This window comes from Nycticebus coucang, chromosome 2, assembly GCF_027406575.1.
Source record: "Nycticebus coucang isolate mNycCou1 chromosome 2, mNycCou1.pri, whole genome shotgun sequence".
NCBI lineage: Eukaryota > Metazoa > Chordata > Mammalia > Primates > Lorisidae > Nycticebus > Nycticebus coucang.
Genome location: NC_069781.1, coordinates 87343685 through 87360891, shown reverse-complemented (window position 1 = coordinate 87360891; position 17207 = coordinate 87343685). Strand labels below are relative to the sequence as shown.

General features: G+C 38.8%; 1 protein-coding gene across 4 annotated transcripts in view; it reads right to left on the bottom strand.

Annotated features, from left to right (window-relative positions):
- Positions 1 to 17207, bottom strand: part of PCSK5 (proprotein convertase subtilisin/kexin type 5) — a 466549-nt gene that overhangs the window by 419661 nt on the left and 29681 nt on the right. For all 4 annotated transcript variants that reach the window (XM_053575543.1, XM_053575548.1, XM_053575551.1 and 1 more), the window contains exon 2: positions 7444 to 7548. In XM_053575543.1, coding sequence (XP_053431518.1) covers positions 7444 to 7548 — 105 coding nt within the window. The remainder of the gene's footprint in view (positions 1 to 7443; positions 7549 to 17207) is intronic.

The window sequence follows — 17207 nt, the reverse complement described above, 5'->3', positions numbered from 1 at the left end:
AAACAGGGTAGTAGGGAATTTACCATTTTAGTTTTCTGTTTCTGGGTAGGGAAAAAGAGAAGGAAAGAATGATCTTTTCTGCATGACCCCGTCTTGGCCCCTGCCCTTTGTCTGCATGGGCCACTTAAGGGCATATAAATGTTCTCCTGCAGATAACACCAGTGTGACCATGACATCCGTGGATGGCAAACATTTATAAACAAATTAATAAAAGATTTTGAGAAAGTAAGCTCAGACTACCATTTCTGAAATTGAGCTTAGGTCTCTTGGAGGAAGGTTAGTCAGTCAAAAAGAAGGATATAAACAAGAAGAATGGAGGACTTCCTGGCCAGACTGCAATGAAATGTACCAGCACTTTCTGCAAAACTGTGTTATTACTCTACTAGCGCTGATATAGGTCTGTGAACCCCAGTCATTTAAAAAGTTAATCATAACATAATGTTAACATGGAGAGTCAAGGCTATTCTTGTTCTTCAGGCTCATGTGTTCCAACTAACCTTGGTATTTTCTTAGCACCAAAGGGATCACTCTTCCAATGTGGTTACTTTTGTATTTCCTTCTTTGGAACCCTCTAAATAAAAACAGAAGTGGTGGGAGGAGCCTTGTGATTTACTATGCAAGTAAAAGCCAAGATCTTTTTCATAGTTTTTTTTTTTTCTCTGTACTTCATGCATGTTTTCCCTTTTCAAGAAAGTGGTGATCAAAAATAATTTTAAGATTGCATCACCAGTGTTTTTCATGAAGGCATTTCACACGGGCCAAGCTCACACATGTGCCTCCATTCTGGCACACATATCATCCACCTGCACACAGCCAAGGTCAAAGAAAAGGAGAGCTGCCTCAGAAAGCAAGTAACACCAACTTGCCTAGTTCTCTCAATGAAGGTAGCTTGGAGTGAAAAATACAAAATGAGCTCACAGAAATTTAAATAATCTCTTAAGTATCTCCCCACAAAGCACTTATTAACTATGACAGGAAAATGCAGCAATGCCTTGTCCATCATGCTTGAATTTATGCCCTTGGCAGATACGACTTTACAGATGGCAGGTCTGTGGCAACCCTGCATCCAGCAAGCCTGTCAGTGCCATGTGCCCACCAGCACGTGCTCGCTTGGTGTCTCTGTGTCACTCTTTGTAATTCTCACAATGTTTCAAACTTTTTCATTATTACTCTATCTGTTATGGTCATCTGTGATCAGTGATCTTCGATGTACTATTGTAATTATTTTGGGAGCCCCACAAATCACACCCATATAAGACAGAGAACGTGACCAATAAATATTGTGTGTGGTCTGACTGTTCCAACAACCGGCTGTTTCCTTGTCTCTTCCTCTCCTCAGGCCCCTCTACTTCCCTGAGACATAATGATATTGAAATTAGGCCAGTAATAACCCTGTGATAACCTCTAAGTGTTCGAGGGAAAGGAAGAATCACACGTCTCTCACTTTAAATCAAAAGTTAGAAATAATTAAGCTTGTGAGGAAGGCATGTTGAAAGCCAAGATAGGCTGAAAGTTGGACATCTTATGCCAAAAATATTTAACCAATCTGTGAATGCAAAGGGAAAGTTCTTTAGGAAATTGAAAGTGCTACTCCAGTGAACACATGAACGGTAAGAAGAAGCAGTTTTATTGCTAATACGAAGGTTTTAGTGATCCAGGTAGATCAAACCAGCCACAACACACCCTTAAGCCAAAGGCCTACTCTAGAGCAAGCCCCCAACTCTCTTCAATGCTATAAAAGCTGACTAAGGTGAGGAAGCTGCAGGACAAAAGTTTGAAAATAGCAGAAATTGTTCATGAAGTGTAAGGGAAGCCATCCCCATAATATAAAAACGCAAGTTGAAGAACGTGCTGATACAGAAGTTGCAGCAGGTTAGCCTCCTGATCTAGCTGAGATCACTGATGGAGGAGGGTGCACCAAACAGATTTTCAGTGTAGATGAAACAACCTTCTGCTGGAAGAAGATGCCAGCTAGGACTTTTACAGCTGGAGAGGAGAAGGCAAGGCCTGGCTTCAAAGAGTAAAAAGACCCTTTAGTCCCTTAGGGACTAAAGCAGCAGTGGTTCTCAACCTTCCTAATGCCACAACCCTTTAATACCGTTCCTCATGTTCTGATGACCTCCAACAATAAAATTATTTTCGTTGCTACTTCATAACTGTAATTTTGCTACTGTTATGAATTGTAATGTAAATATCTGATAGGCAGGATGTATTTTCATTGTTTATAAAGGGGTCGCGACCCACAGGTTGAGAACTGCTGGACTAAAGCATCTGGGACTTCAAGTTGAAGCCCATACTAATTTACCATTCTCAAAGTCCAAGAATTACTCTAAATCTACTCTGCCTGGACTCTATAAATAAAATAACAAAGCCTGGATGATAGCACATCTGTTTATACCGTAGTTTACAGATTAAGCCCACTATGGAGACCTAAAGCTCAAAAAAAAAAAAAAATTCCTTTCAAAATACTACTGCTTATTGACAATGTACCTCGTCGCCCAAGAGCTCTGATGGAAAAGTATAAGGAGATTAATGTTTTCATGCTTGCTAACAACTAACACAACATCATTCTACAGCCCAAGGATCAAGGAGTAATTTTGACTTTCAAGTCGTATTATTAAGAAATGCATTTGGTAAGGCTATAGCTGCAATAGATAGTGATTCTTCTGATGGATCTGGGCAAAGTAAATAGAAAACCTTCAGGAAAAGAATCACTGTTCTATTATAGAAACCATTAAGAAAACTTGTGACTGATGGGAGAAGGTCAAAATCGCAACATTAACAGGAATTTGGAAGCAGTTGATTTCAACTTTTGAGAATGACTCTGAGGGGTTCAAGATTTCAGTGGGGGAGGTAACTAAAGATGTGCTGGAAATAGCAAGAGAACTAGAATCAGAAGTAGAGCCTGAAGATGTGACTAAATTGCTGCAATATTATGATAACACTTGAACAGATTAGGAGGTGCTTCTCATGGAAAAATAGTTTCTTGAGTTGGAACATACTCCTGATAAAGACGCTGTGAAAATTGTTGAAATAACAACAAAGGATTTAGAATATTACATTAACTTAGGGAACAAAGCAGTGGCAGGGTTTGAATTGACTCCAATTTTAAAAGTGTTACCTACTGTGGGTAAAATGCTATTAAATAGTACCACATGCTACTGAGAAATACTTCATGAAAAATGAGTCGATTAAAGTGGCAAACCTTTATTGTTGTTATATTTTAAGAAATTGCCATGCCCCCCAACTTTCAGCAACCACACCCTGGTCGGTCAGCAACCACCAACCTTGAGGCAAGATCCTCCCTCTGCAAAAAAGATTATCACTCGCTGAAGATTCAGATGATCTACTAGCATTTTTTTATCAATGAAGTATTTTTTAATTTTTATGAGTACATTATTTTTTAGACAATGCTATTTACATGCTTAATAAACTACCGTATAGTGTAAACATAACTTTTATATACATTGAAAAACCAAAAAGAAAGTGTGACTCTCTTTATTATGATATTAACTGTATTGGGGTGGTCTAGACTTGAACCTGCAAATCTCCACTGAAGTATTTGTAAAGTAGAGAAACCTGGCAGGCACTGCCTCAACTAGGTGATCCAAGTTCACACCATCAGTAATGAATAAGCAGTATCGCGTGCCTTCCCCTCTAACGCCCTGTGATGAACACACCATTTCTCTGGCATTTTTGCCAAAAATATTCTTGCCAAACCTGAATCTAGTCATGAAGAAGGATATAAACCAAACTTGAGAAATACTCTGCAAAATGACTGGCCTGTACTCTTCAAAAAATTTGTAGCTCATAAAAGAGAAGAGACAGGGAGGCGCCTGTGGCTTAAAGGAGTAGGGCACTGGCGGCCTCATATACCGGAGCTGGAAGGTTCAAACCTGGCCCCAGCCAAAAACTGCAAAAAAAAAAAAAAAAGAGAGAGAGAAGAGATAAAAGAAAGCTGAATAGGACAGAGTAAAGAGGACTTCGGAAACACAGTATCTAAATGTGATGTTGGCCTCAAAAAGAAATAACAGAGAAATCTGGATTAAGTCTGCAGATCAGACAATAATATTGAAGCAATACTAATATCTAGATTTATGCTATTTTACTTATGGTTATGAATCTATTTTTAATCAACACACAGTGAAGAATTTAGAGCTGAAGGAGCATTATGTTGGTTGCTTGCTCCAAATGTTCAGAAAAACTTAGATGCAAACATGTCTATGCATACACATACGTGTGTGTGTGTGTAAAGACCAGAGAGAGACAGAGGATGAACAAGGATAATTTGTAACATATTAAACATTTAATATTATCCTTGTTCATCCACTGTCTCTCTCTGGTGTTTACACACACACACACGTATTAATTGTAAAATAATATGTTACATCTTATTATGTAATATGCTATTATATATAATAAATATATTTAATTACATATGTAATGTTACACATATAATTACATATAATAAATGTAACATTAATTAATATTTGGGGAATCTGGGAAGAGTATAAAGACATTTTTGCAACTTCTCTGTAAATGAAAAATTAAAAAATAAAAAAAATAAGAATAGAAAAGAAAAAACAACCTAGGTACGTTTAAGCTTTTTGAGAAGGAAGCAGGAAAAGAAGAAAGACTTTAGCAGACTCCCAAGTCCTTTGCCCTCCAGCTCCAACTGTGAGAAACAATTGCAGTGTCCCAGGATCCCCTGAAAGCTGCTGTGGGTGACCCATTAGAACACTGCTTTTTATCCAAACCCCAGGGCCTAACACAGGGCCTGGCAGAAGACAGGGGCTCAAGAAATGGCCAATGAATGAGGCAAGTACAAGAGATATCTGAAAGAAACTGTGCGCAAACTCTAGTGTGTGGTGCTCACTCTGGCAGAGCTGGTCGAACTGCAGTTCTCCTGTATAGACGCTGGGTGGGAATGACATTAGAAAGCTCTGGAATGTGTAATCCCACCAATCACCCTCCCTCTGCCCATAAATGTCTTAACACAATAACTAAGAAAATGCCAGGAAGGCTATGTTAACCAGTGTGATGAAAATGTAATGTGTCAAACGGTCTATAAAACCAGTGTATGGTGCTCCATGATTGCATTAATGTACACAGCTATGATTTAATAAATAAATAAATAAATAAGAGAGGCGAGGCAGAAGAGAGGGAGCACGTGAGCACCTGCTGTGTGAACAAGCTCTGCTAGGCACCTGTATATATCCCGTAAGTTAGATTTTATCAGATCTGTTTTTTAGATCAGGGGTTGGAGGCTCAGGGACATTGAGTAACTTGGCTAACTCATTGACTAGTGAGTGACAGAGCTGTTAGTAGCTCCTTACCATTCATGTTCTAGCCACTGTTAACACTATATTTATGCTTCATGTAATGAAGATCTTAGTGAAGAAGAGAAGAGTATTTTGCTTCTATTCAGCTTTTAAATTTTGTTTATTGTTCATAGCAGGAACTACAACTTTTGCCCATAACTATACCCAGAACCCCCATTTCTGTTCTTTGACATCTTATTCTAATTGAAATCAGAGGTCATTCCCCCCCCCACCCCGTATCTATTAACTTAAGTTTCATTTACAACATTGCCCTATTAGAACTGTGGAGATTATTAACTTGGATTTTCAAATCACATTTCTTGCAACTCTGCTCAAGGCAACCTTACTTTATCAGTGGAACAATCATGTATTTTTCCGCGAATGGTCATAAACATTGAAGAGTTAGTTCATAGCTAATTCAAAAGAATAAAGGATAGTGTATCCTTTGGGGAAAAAAAAAAAAAAAAAAAGCTCTGGAATGGAATAGGGATCCTCTGATTCCATTTGCTGAGGAGGAGGGGAATGGAGCATGTACCCTTGGGATGGCCTGAAATGGCCCTCTCCTCTGAAGTGAGTGTGTATTCTAGGTATAGAGTGTCCCAGCATCCAAGGCCTCTGTTGGATCAAGAATAAGCCACCATGCCCCAAGATAACAAAAATGATAGAAACAGCTCCATATCCAGTAAATCCTTCATCATAAAAACGATACCTCATTACATTCTTCTATTACTTCCCAAACCAACTAATGCTATTTTTATACAATTCACATTGACTTTGCACATGAGGTCTAAACAATTGTTCAACAGACTTTGCTTTGAAAATACAGATTATTCAGGAATGGCCCAACAGACAGCTTTTCCAGAAAAATTTAATTTTGAACAGAGACAAAAGTGAAAAAAAAGGCAATTCATGGACCACTGAAGTGTATGTATTAGGAAATGTTCCTATAACCCACAGAAAATTGGGACCTAGAAGAAATATCCTTGTTTTAACTACTAAGGTACAATTTCACAATCATGAACACTGTGTCATAATATTGCAGAAAATATTAAACAAGGTAAACCACAGTGCATAACAAAGGGCAAGACTCCAAATTGCAAACCTCATTTGCATATTAATTCAAATAGGGCCTTTTTGCTTTATAAATAGGAATACAATTTTCGAGGAATCTCTAGCTGAGATTGTTACGCTCACTGGTTGGACTTGTTTACCAATTTATCTGAAAATGAGTTTTGATGGCAAACCCAAATCATAATGGGGAATAAAAAGCACAATGCCCAGTCAATCCGTAATATACAGTGAGTCTGTGGAGGAACCAGGGCAAGTTGATACAGTTACCCTCTCTTCTTTACCTGACACTCCAAGAAGCCATTTAGTTCTCTGTCAGAAGTCTGTGCCCTCCTCCAACTAAATTAGTAAGGACAGATACTTACTTTGACCTCAGAGTCATAATTGTCTCTATTAGTTTTCTCCTAAAACCCATCAGCTTCCCAAATCCCATTTCAAAGCTGCCCCCACATCCCCATAACAGGGGAAGCTAGGCATATCATACTTCCTTCCAGGCTCTGCCCGGGGCATGTTATCTGTACAACCCAAAAGGACTTGATGCAAGAAAGATGCCTGATGAGGCCCCAAGCGCAGGAGCCAGCTTCTCCCCTTTCTCTGCTCAGTGTAGCAGACCTGGTCTAATCCTTGGGCTGCTAGAGATGTGGGTCTATCAGTGCTGGGTAAAATCTGGAGACTTCATGGTAACTTGGCCTGATTTAAGGGTTCTAGAAGAACCCCCACCTTCTGTGAGGTTCACAGACCCTCAGATCTACATGCAAATGGATGGGAAGTATGGTATTCTTACCACTTTCCCACCTATGTCCTCTAGTGTCTCCACTAGAACCCCATCTATGGATACCCCTGCACTGCTGTACAACTGGGGTGATATTAGCACATCAGTAAAAAAAATCAAGCCATTGCCTATTTTCGTCTAAAGAGGAAACGCATTCACTGGACCAAAAGATACTATTACAGCTCTAGAAATTTAAGCTTTCATGCTCGTCATCAGCTCCTACTGTGTTACCACCAATGAAAAATGCAAAAGCTTGGTTCCCACCCAATGGGTTCTTCTTACCTTCGGTTCCATTGAAATGAAACTGTGGGTTCCTCTACTGGAGAGAACTGACCTTTTAATGGTCCTGCTATGGTAGAAGTGGTAGTAGTCCTTCAGGGCCCCTATCTGCAAAGGCAGAGTGGGAGGGAAAGAAAAAAAGGAAAGGCATTAAGGTATGAAATGGTCTTCTGTTTTCCTGTTTTTCATTAAAACAAGAACACAAAACCAAAAAGGTCCATAAATTATGCAGTTGCTGGCTGGGCTTAAATGTTACCTGAACCTTGGAGATCACTTTTCAAAAGAAGGACTGGTGCTATGAAATGGAGTGTCCTTGAGGCAGTGACTACAGAACTCAAGATTATAATGGGGTAGCTTAACCTCTCCATATCTCCCTTTTAATGTTTAATTTATATGCAGCATTTTAAGTAATTCTATATCAATCTATATCCAAATGTGAGAAAGAGGGTGGGAAAATCAAATAGCTATCTAGTTATAAAAACACACTGCATTTTGTTTGCTCCAAGAAATGTACAATGAAAGACCTTGTTAGATTATTTATATGGTTAATTTAAAACGTCTTCAGCAGTTGATCATTCACAAAGACAACACCACTTAGTTTGTGTCCTGACTTCTGCAGACAGTACAAATACATAGTTCATATTCATTTATTACAAAAACTACAAATGAAATGGCAATTTATAAAAAAAATCACACATCCTACCTACCAGCGAAGCTTCCAGTGTAAAAGTACTTCAATACACTTTATCTTACCCATTTTCTAACGTTTCCTATTTCTCATTTACACACCCCTTTCCTTAGTTAAAAAGTCTGTTTAGGAGGGCTTTGAAAGTGAATCCCTGTCCACAATGGGAAAACAAGCTAACAAAATCCCAAACAACCATATTTTCTTAGGCAATTAGAAGATGTAGATTGCAGAATGGAAAATGAACCATACAAAAAAACAGGAGAGCGTGGTTGTAATTTCAAAGGACACTCCCAGAGCTCATAGCATGTACTTACAAAGCCTCTGTTGACTTTTCTATTAAATTGGACTTGGGACTAGTTAATTTCTAAGACTACTGAGGGGCTCAAATTCCGTTCTTTGACATCGACACTTTACTTCCTTTGGGAAAATACATGAAGTGGCAAAGTCTCCAAAACAGTTAAGGGCTCAGCTCACCATCTGGATATTTTCCAATAGGGATAATTCAAAAATTGGGCTTTCCTAATTTAAAGAAAGAAAGAAAGAAAGAAAAAATTCATTAGCCCCAACTAATTTTTTTCAGACAAAAGGTTTATTTTTCATTCTCTCCTTTTTATCACATTCTCAACCATCAACCCACTCAATTTCTATGCCAATTAGAAATTATCTCCTCATGGACTTTATGCTGTCACTGAATGTCTTATCATTACAGTTTGAAAGAAAGTTTAAAGTCTGACATTTGTGATTCGAGTGGAAACTTTCCTGACCTACATGAAGAGATCTCGGACTTTGAGAAGAAGTGGGGAACATGGGCGGGGAGCTCCCTGAAGAAACCTCTCACCACGTGATCCTGGACTTTGAAGCAGAAGCGATCAATGAGGAAGAGGGTACAGGTGTCAGCCCCAGCCTCCCAGGCTGTTTCAAGGAGAGATTTACAGAAGAGTTTTAAGATTCCAGAGGACTAAGGGTAGAATTCAGGAGTCGCTGCGTAATCCTTTCCAACAAAATCTTAAAATCCTGAAAAGCTTAGGATTTTCTTCTCATGTAACTTTTGTCAAGAGTATTCCTTGGTAAATATAGTAGTTCTTGTGGAAAGGAACACAGACTCTCTGAGGAAGAACTTCACAGAAACACTAACACCCACCATTGCCTCTGGTCTTCACACAACCATTTGCACCACCACCCCCCTCCCAAATCTGTGTTCTACACAGTAGCTTGAACGATGCTTACCAAATGCAAATCTTTCAGTTTTATGTCACACTGCTACCTAAAATCCTCCAGTGGCTTCCCTTTGCTCTTAAAATAAATACTATTGGTTAACATTTAAGACTATTAATGTTTCACACTACAGTTTTGAAAAGTACATCGTAATAATAATATCATATTAAACATTTACACTATGCCAGGAACCATTCTATAAGCTTTACCTAACCGGTGGGCTAAAAACATTATCCTCCTCTAACCCACAGGAACTCCACGACCTGCCCAGAAACCTTCTCTAGCCTCACCTCAAATCACACTCACCCTCATTGTCTGGGCTCTGGCTCCTTCAGTTCCCTGACTGTGTCAATACACTCCCTGTTCCTTCCACCTGCAGCACCCTCCCTACCTCCACCTGCACTCCTCTTCCTCGTCCCTTGTCTCATCTCAAGTAGTAAGTCTTGCTATGGAAAATCTCCAAATGAGGTCAACTTCATTCATTATATCATCTCACATAATCAGAATATGTACCTGCAGTTACACCTGGTTTAATATCTGGGTCCCCAACTGTACGTTCCACTGAAGTAGGAACACATCCATTTTGTTCACTGTTTTATGTCCCCTCTCCTGCAACGTGGCTTGACACAGAATAGGGTCTCAGAAAAGACTGCTGAATGAATGTTCTAAAAATCAGAATCCTTGAATTACTAAAATCACATACAAGTAGTTCAAAATTTCTAATTAAGAATATCAGAGAACTATCGAATTAAGGCTAATTGCAGCAAAAATAGTTTAATTCTATTTTAATTACCAACTCTGCAAAGGTTATGGTTCTGGAAGTTGTGGGTTAAAACATCTCTACACTTTTCTTGTTTGTTTGTTTCAGTTGCAAGTTAACAGACACAGGGTAGTAAGCATTAGTTCCATTATTCTGTCTAATCCAAACAAAATAACCTCCTAGGATTTTGTATACACACACACTTAAAAGTATGTTCATGTGTCTCATCTATTAATATGCATGTGCCTTATTGGCAAGGATTATGTCTTTTATATTCTTTCAACAGCACCAAGCCTGCTGTGGGCATTTAATAAACATTAAGAAGAAAAATGTCACAACATATTGGAAGTTATTCAAAAGAAAGACAGTGTGAGGAAACAGAGTAGTAATGTTTTCTATAAGCAGGCATTCCATCTAGCTTCTCTAGGGTAATATAAAACAAAAGATGACTGTGTTTATGTTATGCAATAGCAACAAGGGTTAAAACAAGGAACAATATACAACTAACATAGAGACATCTTATAAATAAATCAGGAACAACGGGAGCATATGAAGTATAAAATCAATAGCAAATATTTCAAAGCCCAGCTTTTTCTTTAACACTACATAAAGGAAAGAGAATTATTTCCTTCCTCTTGGCCCTCACAAGCGCCTCTTCTGTGCAATCACACAAAAAACACTCTTCCCTGCCTAGCAACTTAACTCTGTGTACAACACTAAGTCAATGGATTTGTTCTTTTGTTCTTTATTCTGTCAAGTTTTTGTGCTTTTTCTTACTTACTGGTAACCACTCGTCCTTGCACCTAGATTATCCTACCACTATCCTTTCTCAAATCAAAGTTTGTTCTTAGGAAAGACTTTGTAGAGTATTTTATACTAAGGTGTAAATGACTGGTAAGGTGTAATGTTTCAATTCTTCTTCAGATAATGACATTTGATCAGAAAACTAAAATTTATGCTATATAAGAGCCTATTGTGCTTGTAATTTCAAAAATCCACCACTGGAGTTTTCTGTTGATTTTTTTTTTCCTAGCAGCAGAAGGGAACCTTCCCAGTGTCCTTAGATTCTCATATCACAAGTGAGCTACTGACTTGAGCAGAGGGTTGGGATCCACATTTTATAATGGCTTTGCTCTAATGGGGAGCTGTGTGGCCTTTCAGAATTCATGCACCACTAACAGTTTCACCTGAGCTTGCAGCTAAAACCCTCCCCAGTCTAATAACTCCCTGCGTAGAGTCTGTAGTTTCCTTTTCCATATACTTCCCTAGGGTGACCATTCTACAGAGGGTTTGGCCAAGACTGAGTTACTTCCTGGGACACAGGATTTTTCAGCACTGAATTTGAGACAGTCCCAGGCAAACTAGGACAGTTGGTTACCTACATTTAGAGCACCAAGGTCACTAATGCTACAGTCATTTTGATGAACCTGTCAGTTTTCTCAGGCTGCTTATCTGCCATGTGTTTCTTCTGCCCTCTTCAATTTATAGATTTCTGCAAATTCTGTACTTTTTTTTTTTTGGAGAGACAGAGTCTCACTTTATCACCCTTGGTAGAGTGCCGTGGCATCACACAGCTCATAGCAAGCTCCAGCTCCTGGGCTTAGGCGATTCTCTTGCCTCAGCCTCCCAAGTAGCTGGGACTACAGGTGCCTGCCCCAACGCCTGGCTATGTTTTTTTGTTGCAGTTCGGCCAGGGCCAGATTTGAACCCGCCACCCTTGGTATATGGGGCCAGCGCCCCACTTGCTGAGCCACATTTTTAGTTACTTACTTACATTATTCAAAAATATTAGCCAAAAGAAATGGGCAAAAATACAAAAGGACATGTCACAAAAAAAGAGATATAAATAGCCAGTAAGCATGTGAAAAGATGCTCAACTGCAATGCAAATTAAAATCATTAATAGCAAGGCGGTGCCTGTGACTCAGTGAGTAAGGTGCAGGCCCCATAGACCAAGGGTGGCAGATTCGAACCTGGCCCTGGCCAAACTGCAACAAAAAATGAAATAAAATAGTAAAATCATAATAGCAATGTACACATGCTAGAATGGCTAAAATTAACAAGACTGACAATACCAGTTTTTAATGAGATTCAAAAGCATCAGAACTCTCATACTTTGCTATGGTTCAACGTCTTTGGAAAACTGTTTGGCAATTTCTGATGAAACTTAACATCCTCCTCATGATCTAGAGACATTTCATTTCCAGGTATTTACTTAAAAGAAATGAAAACCTTATTTCCAAACAAAACTCATAGGCAAATGTTTGTAGGATTTTCATAATCATAGCCCCAAGCTGAAAAACAATGCCAATGTCCATCAATAGATGAATGGACAAATAGCTTATATCTATATAACAGAATGCTACCCAGCAATAAAAAGCAATGAAAAGGAACAGGCTATTGATATATAAAGCAACGTGGATAAACTGCAAAATATCCTGCTGACACAAAAAAGTGCATATTACAGGATTCCATTAATAAGAAATTCTAGGACAAATAAACCTAATCCATAGTGGCAGTCAACAGATCAGGGATAGCCTGAGTGTGGACTAGGAAATGATGGGAGAGGCCTGGAGCGCCCTGTGGGGTATGTTCTGCAGCTTCCATCAGTGCACAGGTGTGTGCTGGAACTGGCTCCTCTTCCTAGGCTTGCAAATTCCAACCACATCTTTTCCCAGTACCATATTCAATAACATCAGATGGATGACTCGACTTCAACAACGGTAGAAGTATCTACATCACCAAAAAATTGGCAAAGGCCACAAATCAGGGCTTTCTTTTCTCCCTAAAAAGTCTGTTGTTAAGTATTTATCAGCATACCATGGGATAAATATTAATACTTATGTCAGCACTCATCCAACTTCATACAGAAATGGCTGCCTTTGGAATATGCAGAATTATATCTCAACAATCAGTGATTTTAAAAAAGTTACAAATAATTCCCCTTTTCTGACTTCTGATTATCTCTCTGTAACTACAGAATAGTTGGAGATTGAGAAATGGAAGAACCCAGTTACCTGGAGCTGAAGTCTGCCCTCCAGCTCACACCTCCCTCTACCTGCTCAGGTGAGATGAGGAAGAACCAAGTCACCAACCTTTTTCCAATGCCCATAACTGAACAGTCAGAAGCTTCCACTAAACTCACTTCCAATTTAAACAGAAAGTTAGGGAGGCAGCACTTGGATATGCTATTTTCCCTTCATTAAAATGTAAAATGAGACACTTCCTTAGAGCTTCCCTAAACATGAGAATGTTTTAAAATAATTTTAACTATTTGCCTTCTGTGCTCCAGACTCCATAACATTCAAAGGAGACTCACAGAGAAGAGGCCATGATTGCTTTCCTCCGCCACCGACAGTACCACACTTGTTTTTCTCTGACTGACATGTCCCCCCCAAAAGCACTGCAACTCACTTCCTCACTTGGGGTTGGACAACCTATGGCCTTGGGGCCACATTGGCCTTCTGGATTCTTGAGTGCAACCTTGTGACTGAAATCAAATTTTACAAAACAAATCCTTTAAATGGAGCGATTTATTCTGCGAAGTTTAAACTCAGTGAAGAGGCTGCACTTGGGAATCTGGAGGGCCACATGTGGCCTTGAAGCTGCAGGTTACCCACCCCTTTCTCTTATCGCCACCTAATATCATATATATTCTATTTGTCCCATTTATTGTTTGTCTTCCCTCGCTAGATTGGTAGCTTCACGTGGGCAGAGATGTTTGTTTTATTCACTGTTGGATTAGCCTTATCTCCTGTAAACAGTGCAAGGCACATCCAATAATGTGCTGAATGAAGGAATGAATGGATCAGTGGCTCCTGCCCTTGCAGAACTCAAAACAACAGTGTGTGTTCTCTCTACACCTTAGAGAAAGTTTCTTGTTCATCCTTTCACAGCCCTTTTTATGTAGACCATTAACATACAATGCAGTCATGCTTTATACTTAATAACTGGTGAATGAACAAATGAAACACCACATATATCTGAAATTCATAATTTGTCATCAACAACCACTAACCAAAGTCTGTCTTTATATTTCTTATTCCCTTCTCTCATCCCATCAGAGTTAATGACTTCTTGAAATCATTTAACAAGATGATTTATAACAAGGCTACTGAATTAATTTAAAAATACTCAATCAGAAGGCAGAAATGCAGAGATCTGATCAACTGCTAATATTTATAGAGTTCATCGTAGCCTCCAACAGGTATCATTATCCCTGTTTTTACATACAAGAAAGCAGAATCTCAATAAGTTTAAGAACCTGCCTAGGTTTACACAAAGTATGAGACTAAGGTCAATGACAGGCAGTCTAATGCCAGTAACTATGCTCTTAACTACTGTACAAGATGTAAAAAATAAAAAAGTTTCTAAGGATGAACTTAAAATGATATCTATCCAGAGATCTCAATTATTGTCCAGAAAACTATCTTTCAAAGAATTGTATAAAGAGAAGATACATTCTAGGGATATTTCTATCTAATTTGAACAGATGCAAAAAGAAAGTGTTGCCATGTATCTCCAAGAGTAGGAGAGAGCTCATTCCTCTATTCTGTGGGAGCAAGAAATCTGGTCTCCCTACCTATCTCTACCTCTGACTGCAGGAAACTTAAGATACACCTGCACTGTAAGGCGCAAGGGGTATTTTAAGTTAAACAAGCATAATACCCTGGTATTAAGATTCGCAGATGCTATTGCCAAAGGACCATGGAATGCCACACAATGATACAAAAAAGTTTCAAGTCAATTACTGACAGAATCTTTGTGATTTTTTCCTAAATTCCTTCAGGTTCAGGCTCAACATTTGTGCTCTTCAGAGAATGCCAGTAGAAGGCATGAATTCAAACCAAAATCACTATAACAGTTTTTTTTTAACATCTGGATGCTCAAGGAAAGATAATCACTATGATTTCAGATATATAATCTCTTAAGAAATGTAGGTACGTGGTAGGCTGATTAACTGCTCCCCCCAAAATGTCTACATCCTAATCCCCAGAACCTGTAAATATGTTACCTTGTATATAGCAAAAGGGACTTAATCAGATGTGATTAAGTTAAAGATCTTGAGATGGGGAGATTATCCTGGATTACCTGGGGGGCTTAATATCATCACAAGAGTCCTCAGAAAGAAAGAGGAGGCAGCAAAGTTAGAGAAGGAGACTGCAGAAGCAGAGATCAGAGAATGATTTGAAAATGCTATGCTCCTAGCTCTGAAGATGGTGGGAAGGGCCCGAATCCCAGGGATACAGACAGCCTCCAGAAGCTGGGAAAGGCACAGAAATGGCATTTCCTCCAGAATCTCCAGAAGGAACACAGTCCTGTTGGCACCTACATTTTAGTTGGGACTTATGGTCACCAAAACTGTCAGGTAATAAAGCCACTAAATTTGTAGTAATTTGATAACAGGACACTAATGCAAGGTAGAAATAGTACCTCCAACTATTAGTATTCGGAGCCTCTTTTATTCTTCATAATTTTCAGAACTTTCTGAGTATTGTTATCACTTTCCAAATAGCTATACCACTATAATAATAGTGTTTAATATTGGCCAGGTACTCCACTGAACATTTGATTAGCATGACATCAAATGATCCTCAAACAAAGTCCAAAATATAGCCATTTGCCTAGAAAAACATAACTAGTGAATGTCTTGCCTATGCAAAGCCACTGTGTAATTAACACTAATGAATTAAAGCTCCCACTTAGTGCAAGCTGTCCTCCATCCTATCTCATCTTCCCAATAACCCTGCAAAAGGAGGGAGAATTATAATTTTATGGCAAGGAAACTGAGTCTAAACTCTAGACAGGTTAAATAGCATGACCAATGGAGGAAGTATCCAAGCTAGTATGTGAAACCAGGTCAGTCTGACTCTAAAACTCTAAGCCTTTTCTGGTCACAGTGCTTGGATTTTATTTAAAATTTATTCAAAGGATTTGTAGAGCCACGTGATTTTCTGCTCAGGTTCAAGTGCCATCTCTACCCCATCTCACATTCTTACCCTCACCAATATGTGCCTTGTTATTTTATTCTAAAGCAGACTACAGAGAATCTAAATTCTCATTTTTCATCTTAAAAAACAGGTAATGAAAAATATCTTGGTTTTGAACTCCGAGCATAAAGAACAGATACAACAATTTCACCAAGGAAAGATAAGACAGCAAATAGAATAAGCACCAGATTTTCCCAGGTTCAAGTAAACCTGGTCTGTTCCGCTATGATCTGTTCCACTATTCACAAAGGACATACGATTTACCTGAAAGCAAATCACAGAATCTCAGAGTTGGAAAAGACCTGATGAAGATTTTAGCCTATCTTTCCCTATTAGATGCAGAAATCCATTCTTATAACTGGAATTTTCTAAGGCAGCCCATTCGTTAGAAGTTAGCCTGAATCCAGTTACTATTCCTTGTTCAAGACTATGTCATCCGTCTTCTGCAACCCAAGAGTGTCATCCCTCATCCATATGCCAAATAGTCAACATGTCCCTACTGGATCTTGCTTGTTCCTGGCTTAACATCCAAGTTTCTCCATGTTTTCCTCATGTAACAAGCCTTCTCAGGTTGCTTCCCCTGGACAAACCATCTGTAACATCTCTCCAATAGACTTTTAGGCCAGGAAAAAAACACGTCTCAACCCCAGGTATAGGGGAGATAGGATAGAGTCCATGATAACCAGGGCTTCTCTTGGCAATGTACTTCTAATAAAGTAACTTAAAATTGGTACATTTTTAGCAGACAGCACTAAATAATCTTCAGTACACTTCTTAACCTGGTTCTCCTCCATTCTGTATTCTAATTTCTAATAGAGATTTACATTTTTGTTGAATGTTGAATTTCATTTTCTATTATCTACTTGATGCATTTATAGCCCATCTAGACATTCACGTATTTACCATGTACTATGTGCCAAAAAGTGACCCCCAGACATTGCAGACAGAGTGAACCAGACGAAGTCCCTACTGACATGAAGATAACGTCCTGACTTGAGTCTGCCAACTCCACTGTGTCAACTGCAAGTTTCAAATTTATGTCTTCTCTACTGAATCAGAATATTTTTCCCAAGAGTATGCAAATAAATTTTCATATTGATGTACTACTGATAGGG